This window comes from Musa acuminata, chromosome BXJ3-7 (genome assembly GCF_036884655.1).
Source record: "Musa acuminata AAA Group cultivar baxijiao chromosome BXJ3-7, Cavendish_Baxijiao_AAA, whole genome shotgun sequence".
Lineage (NCBI taxonomy): Eukaryota > Viridiplantae > Streptophyta > Magnoliopsida > Zingiberales > Musaceae > Musa > Musa acuminata.
In genome coordinates this window covers 37,056,909-37,082,025 of record NC_088355.1, presented here as the reverse complement: position 1 = coordinate 37,082,025, position 25,117 = coordinate 37,056,909, and the positions used below count along the sequence as shown (strand labels likewise).

The 25,117-nt window shown below is 36.6% G+C and overlaps 3 protein-coding genes across 7 annotated transcripts; 1 reads left to right on the top strand and 2 right to left on the bottom strand.

Moving 5' to 3' along the window:
* Positions 1 to 216: 216 nt before the first annotated feature.
* LOC135643861 (ADP-ribosylation factor GTPase-activating protein AGD12-like) lies at positions 217 to 7,449 on the bottom strand. The gene is made up of 9 exons (XM_065161239.1): positions 7,311 to 7,449; positions 6,535 to 6,659; positions 5,497 to 5,581; positions 3,224 to 3,299; positions 1,786 to 1,949; positions 1,578 to 1,707; positions 1,289 to 1,405; positions 1,065 to 1,160; positions 217 to 750 (listed from the first exon to the last, which is right to left on the bottom strand). Exons 2-9 carry the CDS (start codon positions 6,572 to 6,574, stop codon positions 469 to 471), a joined length of 990 nt encoding a protein of 329 aa, XP_065017311.1. The 5' UTR covers positions 6,575 to 6,659; positions 7,311 to 7,449; the 3' UTR covers positions 217 to 468.
* A 5,371-nt stretch (positions 7,450 to 12,820) lies between these two features.
* On the top strand, positions 12,821 to 17,565 carry LOC135642400 (KH domain-containing protein At5g56140-like). 4 transcript variants are annotated; one of them, XM_065158529.1, is made up of 7 exons: positions 12,821 to 13,023; positions 13,556 to 13,641; positions 15,215 to 15,366; positions 16,093 to 16,212; positions 16,296 to 16,412; positions 16,865 to 17,008; positions 17,084 to 17,565. In XM_065158529.1, the coding sequence occupies exons 1-7, from the start codon at positions 13,010 to 13,012 to the stop codon at positions 17,231 to 17,233; spliced, it is 783 nt and encodes a 260-aa protein (XP_065014601.1). In that variant the 5' UTR covers positions 12,821 to 13,009; the 3' UTR covers positions 17,234 to 17,565. The 4 variants fall into 4 exon arrangements, with proteins under 4 accessions (XP_065014601.1, XP_065014602.1, XP_065014599.1 ...); XM_065158530.1 differs by having other exon boundaries at positions 12,825 to 13,023; positions 15,218 to 15,366; XM_065158527.1 differs by having other exon boundaries at positions 12,825 to 13,092.
* A 339-nt stretch (positions 17,566 to 17,904) lies between these two features.
* LOC135642511 (BTB/POZ domain-containing protein At1g55760-like) lies at positions 17,905 to 19,869 on the bottom strand. Of its 2 annotated transcripts, none has more exons than XM_065158721.1 (4): positions 19,427 to 19,869; positions 18,943 to 19,127; positions 18,748 to 18,866; positions 17,905 to 18,672 (listed from the first exon to the last, which is right to left on the bottom strand). In XM_065158721.1, the coding sequence occupies exons 2-4, from the start codon at positions 19,037 to 19,039 to the stop codon at positions 18,067 to 18,069; spliced, it is 822 nt and encodes a 273-aa protein (XP_065014793.1). In that variant the 5' UTR covers positions 19,040 to 19,127; positions 19,427 to 19,869; the 3' UTR covers positions 17,905 to 18,066. The 2 variants fall into 2 exon arrangements, with proteins under 2 accessions (XP_065014793.1, XP_065014792.1); XM_065158720.1 differs by having other exon boundaries at positions 18,943 to 19,091; positions 19,427 to 19,866.
* Between the last annotated feature and the right edge of the window lie 5,248 nt (positions 19,870 to 25,117).

Below are 25,117 nucleotides of genomic sequence, written 5' to 3'. Positions count from 1 at the left end.
TACGTTATACTGTCAAAATTTTTATCAGTTTAAGTTAATTAATTGATACATTTATTTATTTTTCTATATTTGTTATAAAAAAAATTATAATAGTATATTTTCATTTATGCCTCTCACTAACAATTTGACCTTTTAGTCCTAATCCTCCAACCTATTGACGGTTGTATCTGCCGTCTTGTGCAAACCCATCTATGACGCAGAATTAATCCGACAGAATGTTGCCATAGGAAGATATAGTTTACCAGACAAGCAAAACAGTAATAATTGTTACATTTAGTATGACGACACTGAACAAATACCAGCATATTTCAGCTTCAGCTGATGACATTTATTGGAGACGCTGATTCAGTAAATTATATTTACTGACACTACTGCCCATACAAACTATATATTTTTACAAAAGATTATCTATTAGGAAAAGAAGAGCCTTCGGAAGAGGGTCCAATGCCAATAAAAACTTAAGGAAAATTATTCATCTAGAGGTATCCATTCCAGTTCTACTTCGATTTCTCCAGACTCGACATTTTGCAACTGTAGAGAGACCTCTTGTTTTAACTTTCCATCAACAATGTTGACGATGCTGTCACTAATAAGTGCATTGTCACTTGTTTTTAACCACTTCCCGATCTGCATGTTTCCAAGAAGCTCGGGATCCCCAAAAGCCATGGCAGATGTGATCATAGGCTGGAGGTCAACCTCAGCTTCACCCATTATATCGTCGGCGGAAAATACATCTTGATCATATACTTGCTGTTTGAAGGAGAAAGGAAGAGGAAGTTAGGGATCATGATTTATGGGAGTAACTGCATGTGCTTGTAACAGAAGAAATTTAATTTTCTTTTCTTTTCTTGGCTTACTCAGATCAACAAGCTTTTGATACAAACAGACAAAAACAATTACAATGAACAAAAAATGTTCCTTGCCTTGGATGAGTAATAAAAAATGTTCCTTCCGAAGAACAAAAAAGTTACATAAACTAGTCATTCAGTGAGTAAAATTAAAATATGATGTAAACGATGTGATAAAGAAAGAAATATCTATCGATCAAACATATTCAAACTAACCAGTTTCAAAGCGCCATATGTTTGAGGAACTGACAGCGTAAGCTCTTCATTCCATATTGGATTTAAGTCGCTCGGTTTTACTGTTGTCTGGGCCTTCTGAAGCAAACCCCATGTCAAATTAACATTTGGGAAAGAAACATCAAAACCAATTTAATATCGAGGCAGTTATCATAAATATATCAGATTAAATGCCCAAGGATTTCAGCTAAAAATGGATAACTCGCCTGCTCTCCAAGAGTCAAGACAACATATGGATCACTGCTAAACATATCTCTAACAGCTAAATTTGAGCCTCTTACAACCTTGACCTTCAAATCCCCAATGAATTCCCTCATCTCTACCTGTGATCATCACAAGAACCTTATGACTAGGTTATTGCCAAGGACACAGCAGCTGATGCCTGATAAAGCATACAAACAAGTAGTTTGGCAAATGCAGAATTCAGATGGTGTAGAACATGGCAGTCCTGAAATTTTGTTTACCCAAGAAGGAAGCAGATAAAGCATGACTTACAGCCTTGTTTGAATTGTTGGAATCAATCCGGTAGTTTAAGCTCTCTTTGGGTTCTACATAATTGAAAGACATCTTTGAGGACACAATACGCAAGCTTGGTTTCAAGAATTCTTGTGACTCGTACTTAGACCTACACAACAAAAGAAAATGCTTGTGCATGAGCACTTTTCTTGCTTATATACAGTATTCACTCTGGTAAAGACACCACCTGATGAATTTGCTGCGCTCCTCATAACTTGAGTTTGACTTGGGTTTTGGAAACCGCTTGGGAAGAAAAGCCTCATAGATTGAATTAGCATAAGAGTTCCCACCAACCTCAATCATGGATTCAATGTCAGCATCAGACCATTCATCTAACGTCACTGACAGAACCTGAATGTTACAGTAGTGAAGGAAAAAAAAAAATCATTAATCAGTCATTACAAAATTCTTTTCGTAAGTTGTTCAAATTCAAGGTAATATATCCACAACTCCTGAGAGAAGGAAATAAGCATCTCACAGGACTTAAATTGTGGATGGTTCCAGGTCATTTATAATTTGTCCCTTGGAACTAAATTTCTCTTTGAACCTGGATCCAAGCTCTAGACTATACTTCTAGGTCGTATTTCTGTTCAACTAATCAGCTATATACTAATTGAATTTAAAATTTTATTTAAAAAGACTAAAATGTGATTAGTAGAAAGCAGCACATTTTTCATCTCAAGTAATTGGAATTCAACAGTAAATAGGCATTATGTTTAACATAGGCTGCCTTAAGATAACAAGAAAACTCTCATTGTTTTTTATTTGGGGAAACCCCAGCTTTCATGTAAAGTATAATACTATTCAATTTTTTGCCTCAGATGAAAATGTGTTGCTGGTTAACTTTCATCAAAGCAAGTAAATGAAACTCGGTTTACCAGATCTAATTGGTCCAATGCTCAAAATGCCCTAGGTTAAACTGAAAAGCTTCCAATACCCCTCGAATGCCCTAGCTCCCAGTACCAGTCCACTGCCCTGTAGGCTCATCTGCCACCTAAAATTTAAACCTGCAGGACCATCATCTCATGTTTTCTCCTAGACAAAGAAGCCTCGGTCCACCACCTTGGTGGCCCACCAGCAGAGAAAACAATAATAAGAGCAACATAGATAAGGTCTTGTTAGCTCCTGATTCTAGGTGCAACATAAGAGACCACAAATGTATTAAATTTATTTTATAAAATAACATAATATACCATCTTCCAACATCACCTTCATGTCCCACAGTTGAGTAACATAGAAGCAACCTAAACAGTAAAAAAATGGCCAGTTTTGCTAAAGGATTGAGGATCAAAACACCATCGGGAGATGGCATAAGGGAAGACAAAGGGAAAACTGCCAGAGAGGAAGAATGTGAAGTGCAATAAGTATCTGATGTCGGTTGGAAGGAACAGAGAGTGATGGTGATGGTTACTTAAAGCGGTTCCTACACTACATACTTGGACTAGTAAAATTAAATAAAACTGTAACTTAATATAAGGTGGGGACCTTACGGTAATAAAGCGATAATGTGAATTTATAGCACAATTTTCTCTTAGTCCTTGCTTAGCACAATTTTCTCTTAGTCCTTGCAAGTTAATAAACACATGAACCTAACCAAGTGTCAGTCCTGACAACTTGAGTGTTACCTTTGAAATGTCTGTCCCAAGACTTCTATGAATGTCACTACACTTCAGACATATAAAAACCCCAATGTTAGCTGACCTGCAATGACAAGTGAATGATCATTCAAAAATAATCATAAATTCAAAGTAAAATTCTAGAATTTTCATAAAAAATAGTGCTTAACAAAGTAGTAGATATTTCAAACTTGACACAAACTCCTAAACATTTGTTAAATAAAAATTGAAAAACAAATATTAAATTTACAAAAAGCAGCTAGTTCAAAGTCCAATAGAAAGCGATTAGCCTGATGTGGAACAATTCATGTGAAAATAGTTAAATTAATATGGTAAATTTTCAGTTGACAAGAAACAAATATGCAGAGGCCACCGACAATAGTGGTCAGACCTATCTTATTGTTGTCTTTAATGCATCCTAGAACATGAAACTCCTAATTATTCTTAACGTATAACAAGAAAATAATATTCTAGCAAAAGTTTCTTTATCGAGTTCATACTATAAAGTATAAACCATTCTCCAACTACGAACAAGCAGTCAGCAACATTACATAGTAGTTAGAGTAAGAAATAAAATGACATGAACTAGTTGCTGTCTCATAATTACAAATCCTTGATGTTCTTCAATACAAAGTTCCATATTTGGTTAAGTTCTTATCAGATTACGATGTAGCATGCTGTCTTATATACCTCAAAAAAATCAGCACACACTGTCATCTGCGTTGGACAGAGGTTATTGTTGGATGCTTCCAGATATGGGTCATATACCTACAAAAGTATTTGGAAACATGTACTATCTATAATTGTGCTGATCTATGGTAGACAAATAAGACACATATTCTGTCTGGTGCTCCTCAACATATTGAACATCGGTGAGTGGTTATTTATATGAGACTTGGTGTTTATAATATTATGATTGTGAATATCTCCCTGATGTTCACTTACTATATTGGTGGTGATGAATCTAAATGGTCATTATCCCTTCACGATGCTCCTTCTATATAATTCTTGAAGGAGTTTATCATGCATGCTCTTTTCTCCATTTGCTGAAAAATCGTAGTAATCCTTCACTCCATAAAAATGTGAGATTTTTGGATGGTTAGCCCCTAATAACAAGATTTTAACTGAGCAAAATCTCAATAAGAGAGGTTCACCATTTACCAAGGCAGCTGCTTTTGTAACCCAAATGAAGGAATTTGTTCATCATCTCTTCAACTCCTGCCCTTCCATTAGGAACATAGGAAAAGACTTATACAAAATTAGAATATCTTTCCGTGCCTCAATCAATGACAACTCTTTGAGTTTAAGGTTCAGATTTTAACAAGTTACTAACTTGCCTTTAGTTGGCTCTCTCACAGAATACATGGCTGACAAGAAAGAAACCCACTTTTGTAGTTAGCATAATTCAGAAGACAAACTTAAAATGAAGATATTCTACTTTCTTTATCCTTTTGAGTTTTGAGTTGATGCTTATGCTGCTAGATGTGCACGCTTGTTGATTTTGGTGTTAAACAAGTTCTGCTTTGGCAGCCACCTTCACTATCACCATTGAATTTTTATTCTTTCTTTTGCCTTTTGTTTTATATTTTATTCATCTTCAAATAGATTTTGTGTGTCTCTTTGATCCACTTTCCCCTTGAACAAAGAACATCGCCTTTGTATTTTCATGTGATAGATTGTCATGCTTTTTAAACATATAACATGATGACAGATTGTCAAAATTGTACAAAAATGCATCCCTATATATGCAACTCTTAACAATATATAGGAAAAAACGTGTTGTATAGTTGTCGTGTCTTCCCTTTCCCCTAAAGAACTAATAGATATCACGTCTTGCCATTCTTTGTAACATTTAGCATGCCAGTATATCCAGTCTGTATCCCATGTGTGTGTCCATGCCACATAGATGATTCTCTGTTCTCTTAGTTTCATTCAGGGCTTCTTAGATATTCTTGGTGGGCCAGGAACCCAGCTATCTGTAAAGAGTCTCACATGCTTATCCATAATCATAACCTCAATCAATTAATTGACAGATTATACCAATGCATTCAAACAGCAAGTACAAAAACAGAAACAAAAAGAAGTTCCAGGCACAGTTGATCAAAAATAGTGACCGCTGCTAAAGACAACTATAATTGATTATCCCATACTAAAAATTTAATTAACATAATAAACTTGTGACTTGCATATTCTAGATTTTAGATAACCAAATTTACTACTTACTGCAATACATCCATGGTGAAGCTTAAGTATTCGCAAACATGATAAATAGCGGTACTTACGCCCATTTTGGATCTTGAGCACCACAGTCAGCACAAATGCGATTGTCACTCTTGAGCATAAGCTCCTTCAATTTCCTCATTTGACCTGTTATAATGAGGCACTTTAAATGGAAGCTAGCTTCTGGTTCAAGTATAACATATAATACATTTTAAAATTCTCGAAGTCATGACTATCATGCTTTTATATAATCATGTGCACAATATTCTACATGAATGAGACATTTTTTGCATGCACTTTAGCATTATAGAGCTACATCACTTGTTCTGCAACTATATATTTGGGATGTAAGTGCATATCCATGTCTGACAATAACTTCTAGTGAGGTATAATGTAGAGAATAGAGATAACTCCTAAAAGAGCATCAATCAAATTCTACATAGCTAATACTTACCACTATAAGCAATAAAACATAAAATAAGGATGCATAAAAAGCAAGAAAGACAGAAAACAAAACAAATAAAACATCAACACCATGTCAAATTGCCTAAGCCAACGAGTTTTAAATACTTTGACTCTTTAAAAGTATAATTTGCACTGTAAATGGTGATGCACAAAAAGAATGTAAAATGCTACAAGTTTGTTATCCTGTTTTCTCTAATCAGACTCCTCGAATAACATTCCCCATCTTTTTAGAATAATCTGATATTCAAATAAACCAAAGGTCATCAAAATTGCACTCCACATATAAGCACGTAATTCACATTTTCAAGTTCACCATCATACCTCATACCAGAAGGTACTAATGTATATTCCCACATAAATAGAGTAATACAAAATTTGCTGCCCACCTACCTGATTGTCAATTGTGACAAGCAGCAGAACAGTGAATTGCCCTTATTCCAAAAAGGCATACAATTTCCCCACTTACATAAAGTTATCCTAACGAAAACACATGTTCCTTGGTATTAAAGAAGTTAGACAAAATAGATTCAATCTTTAAGGTTCTTTTTATTCTTTGTGAAAAAAAGAAAAAAAAAATAACACCAGTTATGTGTCACTGATGAGTAACAAATGGCACGGAATATCTTTATATAAACCTGAGGCAGGCTTTTCAGGTCTGTGGTAGCCGTTGCTCATTTCCACCTTGCAAGAGATAAAGTTTAACACCAAAGCCAATCTTTATCCACAACGTCAAAGTACCAAAAGCAACAAACAGTTCGACCTGAAACAACATAAAATCATATACACAATAACTCAGCTTTCAGAAGCAAACATATTTCCTTATAAGAATCAAGAACAAATGGTGTATGGACAAAATAAAAGCGTATGATAACATAATGTACACAGTACACAGTAGTAACATAAATTAGTATAAACCCAAAGCCATCGAATTGAATAATCTTAGTAGTTCATAGTAACAGGAAAATAACATAACAGTATGAATGAAATCTCCGAAAATTTTCATTGATAGGATAAATTCCGAAACGCATGTGGATTTAGACATATATGATCATATGCTCTCCATCCTTCAAAATTAATTATTAATCTTTCCTTCCCTCAAAATTATTTCCTATCGGACTTAACAACTAATTACGAAACGAAACAAAAAAAAAATCAGACTCTTGATTGCAGGACAATTTTCCCTCCTCACGAAGAACAAAAAGGTCAAAATTTGGAGATTTTACCATCTTTTCGCCCAAGAAAAACAAGATTGCGGAAGAAAGGCTTTAGCAAACGGAATCAGAATACACCGGATTAGGCGGTGAAAACAGATTGGATCTTCAATGTACCAAAGATTGGCTAGACAAATCAGAAACCCACACACAGAACGAACGCCAGGTCGGATCAATTCATACAAGAGAGTCGGACTTACCCCCGGATTCGAGCCCCAATTGGGCGAAATCTTCAACGAAGAATGCTTTCAAGAGACGCAATGTTTTGGGCCTCGTCGCATCGGCATTTATTGGTTCGAGAAGGTTTTCTCGGCGACGGAGGTTACAACCTTCCGTGCCTTTTTATATCGAACGGTTCTGATGCACCGACTAGATCTTCTTTCATGGAAATCAACCCGGGCCCGGTTCGCGTCCATAACCACATAAACCAACCCGAGCGGCCAAACGAATTCGACCGCTCCCTCTCTCTCTCTCCCCCCTCACTGTCACTGCCTGTCTCCGAGCAACAGAAATCGGCGGAAATTAAGTTCATATTAAATTGAATTAACAGCTTTTTTGACCCTTAATTTAATGCTACTTCTGTTTTCTTATTACCATCTCCTTAAAATGACGAGTAGATGATCCAGCACGAATCTCAATGACCACTAAAAGTCTGATGATATCGTTTGCAAGTCTAGGATTAACACAAATTGCAAGAACAAATCATGTCTTTTTGGTGCTATTTCAAAGTATGAGCTGCTGAGATCGGAAGCTTTGTCAACTAAGCTATAGTTTGGATTGTTTATCCATTGGAATATTATACATATTGCAAAAGAAATATGACAGCTTACACAAGAAAAGTAGAAGGCCAACTGAGTTCACAAATTGAGTACATCAATCAATTTTACCATGCAAGAAAATTGCATTTGGTCCAAAGAAAAGGAAACTTAAGAATGGAGATTTTGTTGGGAAGCAATAACAAGTCCTGTCAAATCAAAGGTCCACATTACCTGTGTGTGTTGCAATTAGGTATTTATTCTCCATCTGATGCCAACCATTGATAAATAGTAATGGGTTGAGCACTGCAAAAAGTTGAGCTGTAGACACCATACAAATTGGAAAACCATGGCCAAAGAAATGGACTTGACACTATCGTTCAATAATTTCTGACATTGACTGCTTTTGTGATGCTTATCCCAACCATCAAATGTCTTCGGGTGGTGGTTTTGTGATTGAGGAATGTTAAGTTTGCCAACATATGGAATGGCCATTGTTTGAAGTTTTCAAGACAATGCAATGTAATGCCTGTTCACTTTGTTCAAATTACACTGCCAAAAGAGAGAGAGAGAGAGAGAGAGAGAGAGAGAGAGAGAAAATATGGCAATATTATGCCACCCTTTCATACCAAATCATCTTGTATATTTTATCAATTATGGTTATGTAACTAACATAGGAAACAAGATGTGATAAATGATATTTTATGCTCACTCAATCAATAAATTACTCTAACACTCAGATCTCACTCAATCAATATTATGCCACCCTTTATAAATTTATAACTTCATATAAAATTGGTTAGCTGCATAATCAAATGGTTGAACAATACACACAATAATTTCTAATAGTTAGTATAATCTTAACTCTTTAGTTGCGTTCTTAGGGACTTTTTTCTCTCTTATTTTTTTTTTATTTTAGCTACTTGACCGAATCATGCAAATCCTTTATTAACTTAACTTAAATATTGATTTTATTAGGTATGCTCCTGGTATAATTTTTAGAGAATCTTTACTTAAACCCGAGACTTCCTAACACTTTGATTTAAAAGTAGATTACCATGAGCTCCCAACTTAGTCATTGTATCGGACAATCATAATCATTCAATAATCTTAGAATTTTTTTTTGAATTGGATAGGCTAGAAAGAGGAGAATAGATATTCTAAACAATCAAAGATATATATATAGTGATTTTTCTAAGAAATACTTATATTTTGCCTATTTCTCAAAATATACTCCCTCTTTTATTTTTTTTCAAACAATACCCCTAATTTAAAAAATATCCAACTTACCCTTCAAAGTTTTTTTGTCAAAATTTTTAGTCCATTTTTTATTAATTTTCAATTGTTATAGTGCTTTTATTTGACTCATTTACAATGTTTTTCAATAGTAATTATAGTATTTTATTGATATACTAAAAATACTATAAATATCATTAAAAATATTATAAATAACATTATCTCATGCCTCTTTGATTATCATTGCTTATTAATATTATAATACCATATTTATAGGCTTATAATTGGTTTGATTATGGTTAGAAGTATGTTTAGATCACTTACAATATTTTTAAGTAAACTTTAGTGGTGGTCAAAACATTATAATAGATAAAAACACTATAATGGACTAAAATATTATAACATGTAAAAAAAAAATTTAAGATAAATATTTTTAAATTAAGAGTACTATTTGAAAAAAATAAACTGGATGGTATCGATGAAAGAATACTATATATATATATATATATATATATATATATATATATATATATATATATATATATATATATATATATATATATATATATATCCTCACCACACCATGTGCGCTTAAGGCAGTTCTCCAAGAACCCGCCACGCCCCCCAACGGTCAAATGGGATGTTTAAATACTCAGTATTCGACCGTTGATACACGCCTGCGAAGTGTTCGACCGTTGCACCCATCTTGAGCCCTTCCGGTATACCCGGAAGCCGTCGTCTCCAATTCAACCTCTCTGTTCTTTTCCGTTTCTTCCTCGACTAAATCTCTGCTCTCTCTATCTCAGTCTCGTTTATTCCAATTACACGGCAACTACTCCCCTTTTCTGCTCTCTTCCCATTTCTTCGACCTATGGCAGAGCCAGCAAGCACGCTTCACGTCGTCGTCGATATCCCCATAGCGGACGCTGCCGCGATCGAACACCATCCCCTGACCTAAATCTCCCAAGCCCTAGCCACCACCACCACCTCCTCCTCCTCCTCTTCCTCCTCTACCTCTAGCACCGGCGCTCGAGTCTCAGATGGAAGGGCTCAAGCGCGAGGCCCTCGAGCTCTGCTGCCTCTTCTTCCACGGCCTCTTCGTCAGCCCCCTCTTCACTTCATCCGTCGCTGCCGACCAGAGCCGGCGACGCGCCTGCGGTGACTGGTGGGTCCCTCCCCCTATTTCGTCACCAATTTCCTTCTGTGCTTGACCGGAATACTCTTCCCGGCGTCCAAGTTCATTCGCTGCGACCGAGATGGTGTTCTTGAGATCAAATCGAGGGTTTGTTCTTGAAGGTACCTTCATTTAACTTCTCTTTTGATTAATCTTTTTGGCGTTTCTAATGAATGAGAATAATTACATCATATCGTTCGTCTCTTCATTGATGCCCTAAATTGACCTCTTTCCTTGAATAATACTCGAGCATCTAAAATTATATACCAACTCATGGGTTAACTCAAAACAATGAAGAAAACACGATTAAGGTTGGTTTTCTTTTAACCCTTATCCAATCATTGTTGAGGTCACAAAAGCCGATCAAAATATGAATTCTTGATCTATATTCATAATGTGCATAAATCTTTAAACCGACCCAAAAATAATCCTAAAAATCTTGGGTATGATCCTTAAGCTCAATGGATTTGTTCTGGACCTCTAACAGAGCAATTTGATTATTATTTATAGCAGAAGACATTTAACTCTTCTGCAGATATCGAACCACTTCTCCCCTGAATTATATAACTCTCCCAAACTCAGACAATCCTGCTGATCAATTAAATGGATTTTGACTAAGCCATTGACAAACAGAATTCTGCATCGCCTTGCCAAACTATTTCTTCATCTCATGTGTTCTATGACCGAGTCCACACCAGTCATTTTCAACACTAAGCCATTCGAAATAAACTGTAGGCTATAGGTCGGTATTTTCAATCGAAGGAAAGCATTGAATACTATCAGATCAATTTGTTTCCAGAGAGAGAATATGAGAAACTACTATATGTAATCTGCAGATTGGGGGAGTTTGGGACTAATTTGAGTATTTAAGGAAGATAATCTTTATCCCTAGACGCTACAGAAGAAATCTTAGCTTAGAAGTGTGGTTTCATTATCAGAACCCTTGCGTTGTTTTGCTTAAACCATGCACGACCACCTAACAACCGAAACAGCATCAGTTAATTAGTATAACACTGCAGGATGTTGCTGGTTTTTTCAGCGCATATAATCAGGGTCTGACTTGTCTCTCAATCACAGCCTGTCCGATAGAGACAAATAAGCCTCTTGCGACTTCTTGCAAGCAATCTGTCACTTCATCTCCTATTTTGTCAGACTCATCATCTAGATCAGGCATGCAGTCAAGGTGCTGTAGAAGCTTGTTTTTTTGAGTTTTCTGAGATGCTCTTATACGGCACGAAGAATTCCACTAAAAATTTCAAGGTGAGTATTTTTTTTTAAAATATGATTAACAGTCAGTAACTTTGTAGCTTTCAGAAGTCAAGAAAATGCAAGATTTTTGTGTGTGAACTAAAAATTTGCATAGAGGTAGAGAGATCTTATTTGAACAATATATTTTTGGAGCACTGAGTCATTCACTAAAGAACAAATACAATATTAAGCAGAAACTCCAATTGTGGAGAAAAGAAAACATGGCTTTGCATGTGCTGCATAGCCTCCAAACCACCAATATTAAGATCTAGAGATACAATACAATACAAAGTGCCTGAGATTGGTAGCAGGGGGGCACCATGTGAGGTTGTACATGGAAGTCAGGTTCGGCACCGGGATTCATGACCCATTATGAAGAGGAGGAAAATTAGGTCAGGCTATTGGTTGGCATGCTTCTTGCTTCATGAGAGCTTTGTACTAGCAACTGCACAAACCTTTCATGATCCGTACCACTGAGCATAGAAACTCATATTACAGCTGAATTGACGAGCAGTATCGTTCAGAAGTTGTGGAATATCATAGAAACTCATTTTATCTTCTATATTATGCATATTGTGAATTTAGCAGAGATACATATTCATGTTTTGTCTTCTATATTATGCATCTGAGAAGGGTTGTACATTGACCAGTAACATCCATTCAAAAGTTGTGAACAGCATAGATTGAAATTGAACCTCATGTTTTATTTTCTAGCATCTAAAAAGGCTACCTATCAAATGCTGGGTTCATTCTGGGTAGGTGAAGAATTCTCACAACAAAACATCCTTCAAATAGATTCCCTACAGTAGAGAATATTGTTCAATCTGAATTTTTATATTTGAAGGTGACTTCTTTGTTAAGCTTTAAATTATCAACCAATCACATGAAATTTTAGCTGTGGAGAGATAAATGCCATCAATTTCATACAATTTCCTGAAGTTGGATCACAGTTAATTATGTAACATGACCTTTCTTTCTTTGTTTTTTAAAATCAACTGTTGGAAAAATAACAGATATACAAATTTTTACTTGATGTACTTTAAATATCTTTTTTTCTCAAAAAGTAGGAGAAAAAATATTAAACTATTTATGTTATCTCATTGTGTTAATTAATTCATAGTGCATGTAGATAATCAAACTACGGAAAGATCAAGCTTATACAATTTAATGTGCAATCACATGAATTCCGGAGAATCAAAGTAAATTCTCTGCAAAACATTACGGAAAGATTACAAAAGCTTAATTAAAACCCCTTACTACTAGTACTACACAGTGAACTGTATTGAGTCTGTCTCCTGTCCCTCTTCTTTACCATCTCTCATATATAGTTCGCTTTCTGTTCTTTCTTTCCGTGCTCCTTCTAGCCTCCTGGCCCCTCTCTCCACCAGCCGATCCTGGAGCGCCGTAGGCCATCGAGATCTCGCCAGGATCCGTATCGCCGAAGACCCGAACCTGGCCAGTTACTGCCGCCGATCTCGCCGGAACCATGTCTTCCGGCAGGTACATGGCCTACTCCCCTTCCCCCTCCGGCATCCGCTCATCCGCCAGCGCCTTTGCCGAGCAGGAGAAGTAAGGCGCCTATGTTTCCTCCCAAAATCTCGTTTTTTGCCAAACGTGGTTGTCACCGATCATTTTGGCTTTCGTTGTTAAGAGTTCCGATGAAGGGGTTATTATACTCCCTTTTTTTTTCAGCATGCTGTTTTAATTTGTGAGAGCTACTCTTTTATGTTCAGATTGTTGAGCATAAAGTTGTGATCTTTAAATCTTTTGGTCTCTTTGTTTGTGTTCCGGCTTCGGAATTATTCTCAAATCCGATCATCAGTCTTCTAGCCATTTTGTCATCATGGTGTCTATTTACAGAGTTCTACTGTTACTTGAGTTGATCTCTTTCCTGTTTAGTGATCTTTTGGATGCACTTTCTTCACAAGATCTGCTAATATATTTCTAGAATTGCTGATATTTCAGTCAAGGGATCTTTCTTTTTCTGCATTATTGGGAGTGTTGATAGTGATAAGAGATGATATATTTACAGGTATCTCTCAGAATTACTGGCCGAGCGCCATAAGCTGAGTCCTTTTATGCCAGTGCTTCCACATAGTTATCGTCTACTGAACCAGGGTACGTATCAGATTTAACTTATTTTAGTAAATTTAGATGCATTATAATGGTAGCTTGTTGAACCTTCAAAATTTCTTTAATGCCCTGTTTTTTCTATTAAGAGGATCTTATCTGAGCCCTCTTTAGTGCATTCTCTTTTTTATGGGTATTTACTATGTAGTTTTTTGTTTCGCTTATGGTTGACATTGTCATCGTACAGAAGTATAACAAATTATTTGCATTTGAGGAACATGTATGTTCTAAGTACTAGAATTGCTGATCCTGAAAAGAATCAAATATTTGGAGATCACACAATTATTGCACATGATCATCATTTCTCTTGCCGCCTTTGGGGTGCATCAGATGAGATATTCTCTCATTTGGAATTAGAAATTCTTGTAGAGCAAATATTTCTTAGTTTATGCTGGAAAACTTAGATCTTTTTCATTCTATTTAGGCTTTGGAAAATGGATGTTAATTGGCTGATTTACCTAGAAAACTCTAGCCCCTATATCTGGAATTGACCACAGAAGGCCCTTTATTCCATAATTCTTCCTATTTTACCCTTAAAAAGTAATTGGTCACCCTTCTTCTTTGTTTTTGAAGTTTATGTCTAGGGTTGAAGAGGAAAAGAAATTTTGGTTTGCTTATCTTATGCTCCTCTCCCTTTCCCCTTTTCTGTTGTTTCTTCATCCTACACTCATCTCTCCTATTTCCTCCCTCTCCTTGCACAGAACGATTCGTTCTTTTCTTGTTCCTGCACTAAATTATCTCTCGTTTGTCTCTTTACTCCTTTGCCTCTCTATTTTTCTCCTTGTCAATTAAACATTGTTTCCCTCCCTTCTTTTTTGTTTTTTCTTCATGCACCTATCGTGCTTGTTGTGTGCTTTCAATTCTTCATTGATCTGAATCTAATTGGTGAAGGACATGCTTCACTTATAATAATGATCATTGCCTTTATTTACCGGAGATGGCAAAACAGTTGAAATTCATTAATGTGTTGACATGTACTTTTCTAGAGATGTCCTGAGTTGGATTGCTTCACATTAGAGACTGGTGATTTTTATGTTAGAAAATAAATATGTGACCTTAAACAATCATGAGATTGGTCATGTACTCAGTGCAAAACATGAAGGCTATGTTTCAATGTGAAATCAAGAATTGTAGCTGCAGACACAATGATAATGAAAAGGAGATTCTTGAACGCAAAATCCTTTCTTTCATCTGCTTCTATGTTTAAGACAGCAAACCTTCAAAAATAAGAGTTGATATCATAATGAGGTCGACAGTTTAACCTCTGCTCAAAATACCAAGGATGGCTTCGTCTTTGCTTGTAATTCACTATGGGCAGCATGTTGGCTTGACTTTTATGGCACCCTTTTACAAATGTAGTTGTAGCTTATATACAACTTGTACTGGTTTAGTCAATCCAAGAAAAGATTTTATAGCATATAACCTAAGATTTTTAACCAAAAGTATCAGCGGTGCTACTGATTTTAAACTAACAATCTGTCGTGTCTGTGCATTTTTAGATTACTAATTTCATAACAAATGCTAACCTGTACATTTTATTCTTGAAATTGACATTTTGAAGCAGAGATATTACGTGTTACAATGCTCTTGGGAAATGCATCTCTTTTAGACCAAAGTGGGCTTGAACATGGTAGCCCAATGACTACTGGAGGATTGCTTTCAAATGGAGGGGCAACTGAGATGAATGGGTGGGCATCAGCATTTCAGTCTGAAGTATGGACACTAACCATTAACATAATTCCTCTTTGTAACTAAATTTGCTTCTCCAGAAAGATTTTTTTGAAGTCTCATGCTAACTTGAATTAGCTCCTAGTTTGACTTTTTATATCTTGGTGTTTTAACATCTTGTGCTAACCTTAATGCCTATTCTTGGTTCTCTGTGTTCTTAACCTATATTATAGTGTTTCATATGTCTCTTCCAGAGCTTTACCCTCTGGCTTCATGATTGCTAATTTAGGAGAGTTAAGCATGTTTGCCAGATGTTGCGTCGAATTATCATTCACTTATGCTGTTTGAGTTGATTTTTAGTCAAAGCTTTTCAATAATTATCCTGTTTCTGGTGATGCCTCAGTTGGTGTTCCTGATTGATGTTAACTTTATCTTTTGCAATGCTGTAGCTCCAGGATTTGCTTATGCATCTTTTAAATTTTACATATATTTTAGTTGCATACTGCAAAAAAAAAAAAAACAAGGAATATTTATCTGCAAGACCTTACAAAAATAGATATTGCTGTTTGAATTTGCATTTCTTTTCCAACTTATTTTAATATAGTTTGCTAGTTTACTATTATTGACTTTCATCTTTTATGTTTATAATTTTTATCCTTACATCCTTAAAATTCATGCAAAAAAATTTGTTAGAATTTCATTTATGTCCAATACTCTTGTCTCATGTTTGTTGTAGTTCCTTTCACTAAAATGATTAGATGTAACATGCAGGGGTTGGGGTTGATACAACCTTCATCTGCACATGGTTGGCTTGGCTCTCAAAGTAGTGCCTCTGGTCTTATTGTGAAGAAAACTATCAGGGTCGATATACCTATAGACAAATACCCTACTGTAAGTTACTGCTTTTTGCCTAAGTTTGAGCTTTATTACAATCCAAACCCACATCACAATTCTAGTTAGTTCTGTTTATACAGTATAACTTTGTTGGGCGGCTCCTTGGTCCTCGTGGAAACTCCCTAAAGCGAGTGGAGGCAAACACTGACTGCCGTATACTTATAAGAGGGAGGGGAAGCATCAAAGATTTAGCCAAGGTAAAATATTGATGCTGTTTTTGCAACAATCTATGTTAAATAAACATATATGCCTCAACAATATATCATTAAAATTGAACTACAATAAAGGTTGTATATGGTGTTGGTAAATGAGATCCCATAAAAAGTGTTGGTAGTGATTCTTCCTTTTGTTTATGATCATTTTCTCTTCATTCGTTAGTCATGAATTAGATGCTACACCATATTTCGCATCCAATTGATTACTAAGTTTATGTCAATTGCTGGTTTAGGTGATATCAACTTTTAAGTTTGTTTCTTCTCTTCTCTAATTTAGGTTTACCAATTAACTCGCACTTTCTTCTTGTCTGGAACAAGACTCCTTGCCACTTGGAATGGAATGCCAACAGTGAACTGTTAATTCTTTTTCCGTCTCCTAAAAATAGTCATTGATTTTTGAAATGGGATCCGACTTTTAAGTGTGTTTTTCTTAGGAGGAGATGATGAGAGGGAAGCCAGGATATGAACATTTGAGTGAGCCACTTCATATACTGGTAGAGGCTGAGCTGCCAGTAGAAATTGTTGATGCTCGTCTGTTGCAAGCTCGTGAAATACTTGAAGATTTGCTAAAGCCTGTGGTATTTTATTTCCCCTTCCCAAATTCTAGCTTTCTTGATACTGAAAAGTTAAGCAGAAGAATATTTATTTTTCAGGAGGAATCACATGACTTCTTTAAGCAGCAGCAACTGCGAGAACTTGCCATGATCAATGGCACTCTTCGTGATGAAGGGACACACATGTCGGGTTCCGTCTCCCCCTTCCACAGCAGTCTCAGTATGAAAAGAGCCAAGACTAGGGAGTAAAATGGCTGCTGTTTGGTAGGCCCTCTATAGAGGACCATATTCTGTCCGCCTGTGGGATTGCTTGCCGGCGACTGACCCGCTGCTGCATTGCCTTCGGCGGCATTCGCACCGAGGCTGGCCGTACTTCACTTTCGTCGGTGTGTTTTCTTCGATCGTTGAGTTTATTGGTATTGTGCAATATCGAATGTGAGATATGTTAAGGGATTTTATATTAGGAAAAACATTGGTTTTGGAAGATCCTTAAAAATGTTACTGTGGTAGTTTCTGTATGATGACTTGTATTCTTTTATTAGATAACTTGCTGCATAATAGAAACTTCTCATTAGCACACAGATTTGGCACCTTCTAAGAAACTTCTTTAACTGTGTTTGATTTGTGACATAAGAAAGCAACCAACATATCTCATTGCAGAGCATACATGAAGACTAGAAAAAGATGATGTTGGGAATGAAGAAAGCTAAGTTTAGCTTTACTTTTTATCCCAACTGATGAAGACTACTAAAGCAAAAAAAAAAAAAGTTATGACAGTGATCACATTGTGGACTATCTCAGCATAGATGCATTAGGAGCTGATATCATTTGCAGTGCAAGGCTTAAAGCTGGTCATCCTGTGGTTCTTATGAAAACACAATGAAGGATCAAACATTCCCAAAAATCAAACAAAGAAGACAGATAATGAAAACCAGGTTTCTCTATTTCATGCAAGTTCTTGAATTAAAGAATGCATACACACCTTTGGTGATACAGTTCTGTACATTGTTTGATCAGCAACACATACATACAGAGAGGGTTTGAGCCAAATAATTGCATTTCTTATACACAACTAAGAGATTTTAGAAGCCTCTCCAGGCAACAAGAATCTCATGAAAGATTTCAGCTATGAGTTCTCTGTCAGCAGTCTGTAGGAACGCATTGAAGTCATCCCATAGTTCATAAATCTTGCCAAAGTTCACCAGGTACCTCATGCATCCACCCTTCAGCCTGGGCAAACCGTAGAGGTAAGCAGTGTGGAGCCTCTCGAGCACGTTCACAGCGTCAATGTCCTCCAGGAGGCTCTCATGGCACGCCTCCTTGAGGTCGGCGATGTCGTACTTGTCTGCGGCACCGAGGAGCGCTACCCGGTGGCGGAGGAACTCTTCGGGCTGGAAGTTGCCGTAGATGTAGTTGAGGAAGGCTTGGCAAGCCTCGAACGACATGTCGGAGATGTCCACCGTCGAGAGCTCCTTCTCCCTGAGATCGTGGGAGAACATGCTGCGGAAGACCGGTGACCTCGCGGCCAGGACGGCGCGGTGGGCGCCGATGCTGCCATCGGCGGCGGCGTTGATGGTGATGTCGGTGTGGATGCCCTCGGCCAGCATCTGAGCAAAGGAGGCGAGGGCTGTGTTCTCTGAGTGCTTCTCGATGTGGTGGCTGGACCAGATGGAGGACGGCTCGCCACCCTGTTGTTCCACGAAGCAGTAATTGCCCGTGATTAGAACCATGTATAGAGGTGAGCAAGAAGATTGTTTGCTTACAGATGGAGGCACAGTCTTCAGATCGAGGAACTCGATGTCAATAATGAATCTGCCAGCGAACGAATTGTCGATTGCCCACACGAAGTCATCGTTGTTCTTTAGCTGCTTGTCACAAACGACTGCAGATAAGAAGAGTAAGAGCGAATGTTTCGCCAGCCGTAGGAGCCACTGATGCAAGAGACATGAAGCACTGACCTGGGTGGACGATGGTCCGGCGATTAGGGGACGAGGAGAAGACGAGCTTGATGTTGAAGGAGGCGACCGGTGGCTGCTCTCTTGTTAGGCTCGACATCTCGGGGTACAGCTTCACGTACAGCTGCTTGTTCTTCTCCACTGTGAGATACCTTCTCGGCACGGAAATTAAAGGTCATCAAGCTCTCCTAAAGATGCAATCTTGAACTCAAAAGAACTTCAATGGATACTTTTGAAGGATTAGAACTCTCCAACGAAAAAGAATTCCCAACCATACCAAGTTGCAGAATAATTCTAGTAAATCAAATCAGTGATTGATTCCAAAATCAAGCCTTTCTTTAATTTATCTGCAGAAGTTGCTAACTTGCGATTGAGAGATCTTGAACTCGGACTGGTTTGGAGCCAATCGACTACAATCGAAGGATTCACAGGCAGATTGCAGAAGAAGAGGAGGAGGAGGAGGAGGAGGTGGTGGTAGTGGTGGTACCAGTTCCAGAGGCCGACCTTGAAGGGGTCGGACTTGCGGTAGGTGCAGGAGGAGGAGATGTTGTCGATCCTCCATTGCGCCAGCCGCGGCGCCGTCTCCACACGATACGCCTGCTCGCTCATCTCGCCCTCCCACGATGATGCTGCTGCCGCGATCGCTGCCGTGACCTCATTGATGCAGTCGAAGATCCCCAGCAGCTCCCCCGCCTTTCCCAGCTTCACTTCTCTTTCCTCTTCCTCTCCCTCTCCCCCACCTCCCCCTCCTCATGTACACACCCAACAAAACAGGGCAAAACAGAGTAGCACAAATACTACTACTCCTACCGGCACAGAGAGAGAGAGAGAGAGAGAGAGAGAGCAGAAACGAACAGAAGAGCAACGTAGAGGAATTCAGCACGCAAAGCCCCACGAATTGCTTCTACGCACCACTGCAGTGGAGGCTGCGACAAGGTAACGATTTATACTGTGAAAGCAGAGGAGAGCCAAAGAGGCTACTTTTATTGCCTTCCACTCCACTTATTGCCAAAAGCTTTATTCTTTCCGGTCCTCCAAATTAATCTCCAGCATAACATCATTGGCTTTTGGATTCAATATTCTTCATACAAATGATTCGTAGGTAATCTGATGCAATTTATGTCTCATATTTCCTCCAATTTGTGTATGCATTATCATTAATTCAACATCTCAATTGCAAGTTGAATTAAGGAGATGCTGAATTTTTTATTTGGAATTCAAGAAATAAAAATCTACTACTTTAACTTGATAAGAAAGAGAACAAATTATAATTACTATGATATATCCATTTATTCATGATTATCTTGAAATGGGAGGTAGTGGTAGCTCATCCATTAACATACAAAACAGAGGAGAAATGCCATAGGTAGATTAAATCAAGATGGTGATCTTCTAACAAAAAGATGGTGACCCTGCAAAATAGTGTTCCTTGTTACTCCTCTGTAATCAATATGTAGCAGAAGATTCACTTTGGTGGAGAACAACTAATGTTGATTTGAGAAATATAAGAGTGGGATTAGGACCTCAACTTTCTTTTTCTAAGAGTAAAGATTCCAATTTGAGAGGCAATTTGATGTGTGTGGAATTTCAACATGGGCCCTTTAATAATGCCTTTATTAATTTATTAAGGAAAAAATTGATGATACAAACTATTATAAAATTTTTCTTTCATTGTCCTTTGGAGATTCCAAGAAGACAAGAAAAGAATCTTTGATTCCTTATGGCCCATTCTCAACCACTGGAATCTTTCAAGCATTCCACCATCACAAGCAATCTCCTACCCAACCACCCACCTCATATTCATTTGTCATTATGTCCATTTTTCACAAGGACAAGTTCCCCAAATAATATCTCCTGCTATTATATATATATATATATATATATATATATATATATATATATATATATATATATATATATAAAGAGAGAGAGAGAGAGAGAGAGAGACCATTCAAATTAATTTTCTGGCCAAATTTATTTGCAACTACTAAAAATAGTTGTTTGCATGCCTCTTATATGATTGGCAAATGACACATGTGACAACTCATAATGAGATGCACTTATATTCTCATTCAATTGGATGGTTTTAAGCACATACAAAGCCAAGTTTACTTTGAACCCAATATAGATTGACCAAATCTAGAAAGTGATTTAAAAGGTAGTGCATTGTAACAAGCACTTACATTTTGGTTTTAACTATAGAAGGGATGATAATGAACCATAACTATGTGTCTCCACTTTGCCATGCAAATGAAGAAGATTGATTGTTGATTTGGTGTTTTTTTTAATTGAGAATTTATTGCAATCTAACTTAATATAAATCTAACATGTTGAATGTATGGCCGAAGTTAAGTTTATTATAATAGACTTACCTATTTGTTAGGTCAAATTCTTGTTGTTCGGTGGTGATTTAGATCCAATCGAGATTCATTTCAAGATTGTCTCATGTTTTGTTTATAGCTTTTAGATGTTGACTCTATAAGATTAGGTCAGAAGTATTTTCGATAAATGTCCTCCGATGATCAAATCAATTTTTGAAGTTAGAAGGTTGAAAACTAGTTAAATCGATTGAACTAGTTAGAATAACTAGTGAGATCGAAAGAAAAAGAGTATATAAATATGTTGAGTGCGAGATCCCTTTTATAGATGATTTAGAAATGATTATATTCGAGATCATAAGTGACGAAAGGGGATTGCGGGATGTTTTGAGTAAGGGGTATGGCATGATATTTGTATCTCTCGAAGCTCGTGTCATTTACGTATATCCGGTTAGATGATTAGATATTCAACCCTTATCGATCATGTTTGATTAATAAGTTCCTATGGTTGATATGTTGGTTGTTACAATGTTTTAACTTTTGATGCAAAACTAAACTCGAGTAGCAAACTAAATCTTTGGTTCGGCCTTGCCATACCAAAAATATAGATGATGTTGTCTATGATATCATATATTTCATTTCACGTCAACTCATTTGCTAAGCAGTACGCAACTAATTACAGCCAAAAATTGGATAAGATAGGACATCATTTTATTTCTCGAGTGGGGTGCAACAAATGGACACTCCAAATTGGCTGCAAATCGTTTGATAAATCAAATGATGATGAACTTGGTAAATGTCCTATTATTTATCGATTTCAATCTTGGTGGGGTTGGTGTGTGTTGCATGATTTGACAATTGCTGGATTTTTCTAAAGACTTTGATAAATGGCCCAATTAACCTTTTGGATCTTTCCAAAAGGACAGTGATATATATATATATATATATATATATATATATATATATATATATATATATATATATAATTTTTAGCAATATATTCTTTAAAAGGATAAGATTTCAATAGCTAAATTTGTAGTGAAAATAGAATGGAATGAATTTATAATAGTCAGATAGATGAGTCTGTTATCAATAACCTGAGCTTAAGAATTTTATGTTAGTGATTATTAAGAACTTATATATCAAATTAATGGATGATTATTAAGAACTTATATCTCAGATTCCATCATCCATCATGCTGCAGTTCCTGTGGTCAAACACCCAGCCAAAGCCTTTTCTTCAAAGTAGTTTGATGTGATGTATTAGCCACTTGATAAATCTGAAATCACATCATCTAATTCACATACAGGAATGCCATCAGGAAGATTATGATGGAAGTGCAACAAGAAGAGGTAAAGAACCTTCACAAGACATTATAATGGCATGAAGAATGTTTGCATCCAATCAAAGATAATGGAAGATTTATTCCTTCATCACTAAGTATTGACTTGACCTCCTTCCCTTCTCTGCTTCCATCCATTTGCTTCATGTAGGTCTCCTATCAAGTCAACGACATAGATCATGATTTAGAAGGGGAAGAGGCAACACTGATCGACGAATTAAAGAACATATATAGGAAACTTCATGCTTTCTTCCAGTTAAATCCTTTCCAAAGACCAAAGAAGAAAAAACTATGATCAGAACCCCATAATGATCTCCATCCCATGTCAATGCTGCTTCTTGCATCCTTGGTTTCATGGCTTATGCAGAAAACCTATACAAGTCCAGCCATCCTGTTGAGGCGTTGATTTCTCCCTAACCTATACTGCTTGATAGACAAGTTTCAGCTGTTCTTCCTCATGATCATTATGGTTGTGTAAATCCCATATATTTCTTGTGATTCAGCTTCAACCCCACTTTCCAATCATTTGGGACTTGGGAAGCTTCAGTCAGTCAAGTTTACAGCACTTTCCAGCCTGATTCTTGTTCATAGTGATCTTCCAAAGAAAATACTGTTCATAAAGTCTTGGGAGCATGTCAGACAGTTTCAGAAACTAGTTGAAGCTTTCCTGATAATTTTCTGTATTTGATTTATTATATTTTTTGTATATTACTACCATTATTAATGATAAGATAGATATTGTTCAGCTGATGTTTCTTTTTGTCCTAAATAACTTTTTAATTGCAAAAATGTTTAATTCACCTCCACAAACACTTCACTAGATTTCTTCAGTGCAAACTTAAAACTATAATAATGTACTAACCCTCATTTTTCTAATAGCTTTTTCTTGAAAATATATATTTTTTATAGCAATTCACTACTGCAACATAATTTAAACAAATCTTACCTTATTTTATGTTTGGACATAACATGATCTAATGATATTATGAATCTATAGCCGGGGAAAATCGGTAACTTTTTCAGGGGAGAGTGGCTTTTTAAGCTTTCTCATCTCATATTAATCCATGATTTATATGTATTATCCTAAATCATTCTTTTTGTTGCTTGAAAACAGAGTTTAGAATGGGAGGAGGAAGCTAATCAACAAGGTCATGGAGGCATCAAAGCCATGATAGAGCATGTGGATTAAAAGCAGTAAATGCAATGGATGTTGAATGCAACTCACTGGAACAGATACCATAATAATCAAAGTATATTTACATAATTGACTTACTTAACTGGAGCAATATTGATTTAAATGAAGTGCATTCCTGAGAAACAAGAACTTGAGATGGAATAAAAGAAAATTATTCACCAATATCTGATAAATGGATTAACTAAATGTCATATTCAGATAACAATCTCTGAAAACTTACACAAAGCTGAAGCACTTCTTCTGCAGAAGTGTGATGTATTTGTACACTGTCAACAACTGGCATAGCTTACTGAGACTTTATCCTTTGGCATTTAGGTGACAAAAGCTTTAAGATCAGCTGGCCTTGGATCTTCAGATCTCATAGTTGGCATTGACTTCACAAAGAGCAATGAGTGGACAGGTTATTGTTACATGCTTTGTTGTTTATGAGTCTCGATTGAGTACTAAACCTAGTTTAAAGTTAAAAATATTAGTACAAACATAACTTGTTTGAGCCTAATTCATGAAAGGTTGTCTCCTCTGCAAATACAGCCCATAAAGTTAGGTAGAACAACAAAATAGGTGAATTGTCACAAAATGATATCAGATGCAAAATAGGTGAAGTATCTATGTTTTAGTCAATATATATATAGATTGAAAAAGGAGGTTATGTGGGAAGAAATTTTGTGGCACAAAGGCATGATGTTTGTAGAATGGAAGGTCAAGCTTCCACACTGTTTCCATGTTTCCATTTAGGAAAGAGTAAGACCAGTTCAAATCAAGAATGATAAACTCTTCTGAAGGTGTTAGAAGTGCAATATGTTTGTGAAGAAATTACAATATCTGAGTTCATTTAACAAATAAAATTTTCTTAATCCTGAAGGTATGCTAACACTACTAAGTCTCTCATTCTTTTCATTGAGCAAGCTATGCTGATACCTTTTATTCCAGGTAAATCATCTTCTGGCAGGAGAAGCTTGCATGACATAGGAGGTGTGCCAAACCCCTATGAGCAGGCAATATCTATTATAGGCAGAACTCCTTCAGATTTTGATGATTGCAGTCTTATACCATGCTTTGACTTTGGTGATGGTCAGTATGTTCATAGAAGATACTCCTCAATCTAAAGCTCCGCTGGTCATGTAGTTATGTAATCCTCTCATGTAATGGATTACAACTCATGACAAAGAGGTGTTCGGCTTCTATCATGGCAACAGGCCATGTAATGGATTCAGGGAAGCACAGCAGCGCTACAGAGAATTAGTTCCTGGAATCAAACTTGCAGGTTGGCATGAAATGTCCTCTCATCTGCAACTTGGTAAACTAATGATCATTGCGATTTGA

What these genes read in the sequence shown, in the direction of transcription:
- LOC135642511 (XM_065158720.1), bottom strand. Translation starts at nt 19,548, where the DNA reads ATGAGCGAGCAGGCGTATCGTGTGGAGACGGCGCCGCGGCTGGCGCAA. An exon ending in AAGGTCGGCCTCTGGAACTG is followed by an intron (nt 19,092 to 19,426) that starts GTACCACCACTA and finishes CGTGCCGAGAAG; the next exon opens with GTATCTCACAGTGGAGAAGA. An exon ending in CCGGACCATCGTCCACCCAG is followed by an intron (nt 18,867 to 18,942) that starts GTCAGTGCTTCA and finishes TCTTATCTGCAG; the next exon opens with TCGTTTGTGACAAGCAGCTA.
- LOC135642400 (XM_065158527.1), top strand. Translation starts at nt 13,010, where the DNA reads ATGTCTTCCGGCAGGTACATGGCCTACTCCCCTTCCCCCTCCGGCATC. An exon ending in CATCAGCATTTCAGTCTGAA is followed by an intron (nt 15,367 to 16,092) that starts GTATGGACACTA and finishes TGTAACATGCAG; the next exon opens with GGGTTGGGGTTGATACAACC. An exon ending in CTATAGACAAATACCCTACT is followed by an intron (nt 16,213 to 16,295) that starts GTAAGTTACTGC and finishes CTGTTTATACAG; the next exon opens with TATAACTTTGTTGGGCGGCT.
- LOC135643861 (XM_065161239.1), bottom strand. Translation starts at nt 6,574, where the DNA reads ATGAGCAACGGCTACCACAGACCTGAAAAGCCTGCCTCAG. An exon ending in TTGGGACAGACATTTCAAAG is followed by an intron (nt 1,950 to 3,223) that starts GTAACACTCAAG and finishes TGTAACATTCAG; the next exon opens with GTTCTGTCAGTGACGTTAGA. An exon ending in CCAACAATTCAAACAAGGCT is followed by an intron (nt 1,406 to 1,577) that starts GTAAGTCATGCT and finishes TGATGATCACAG; the next exon opens with GTAGAGATGAGGGAATTCAT.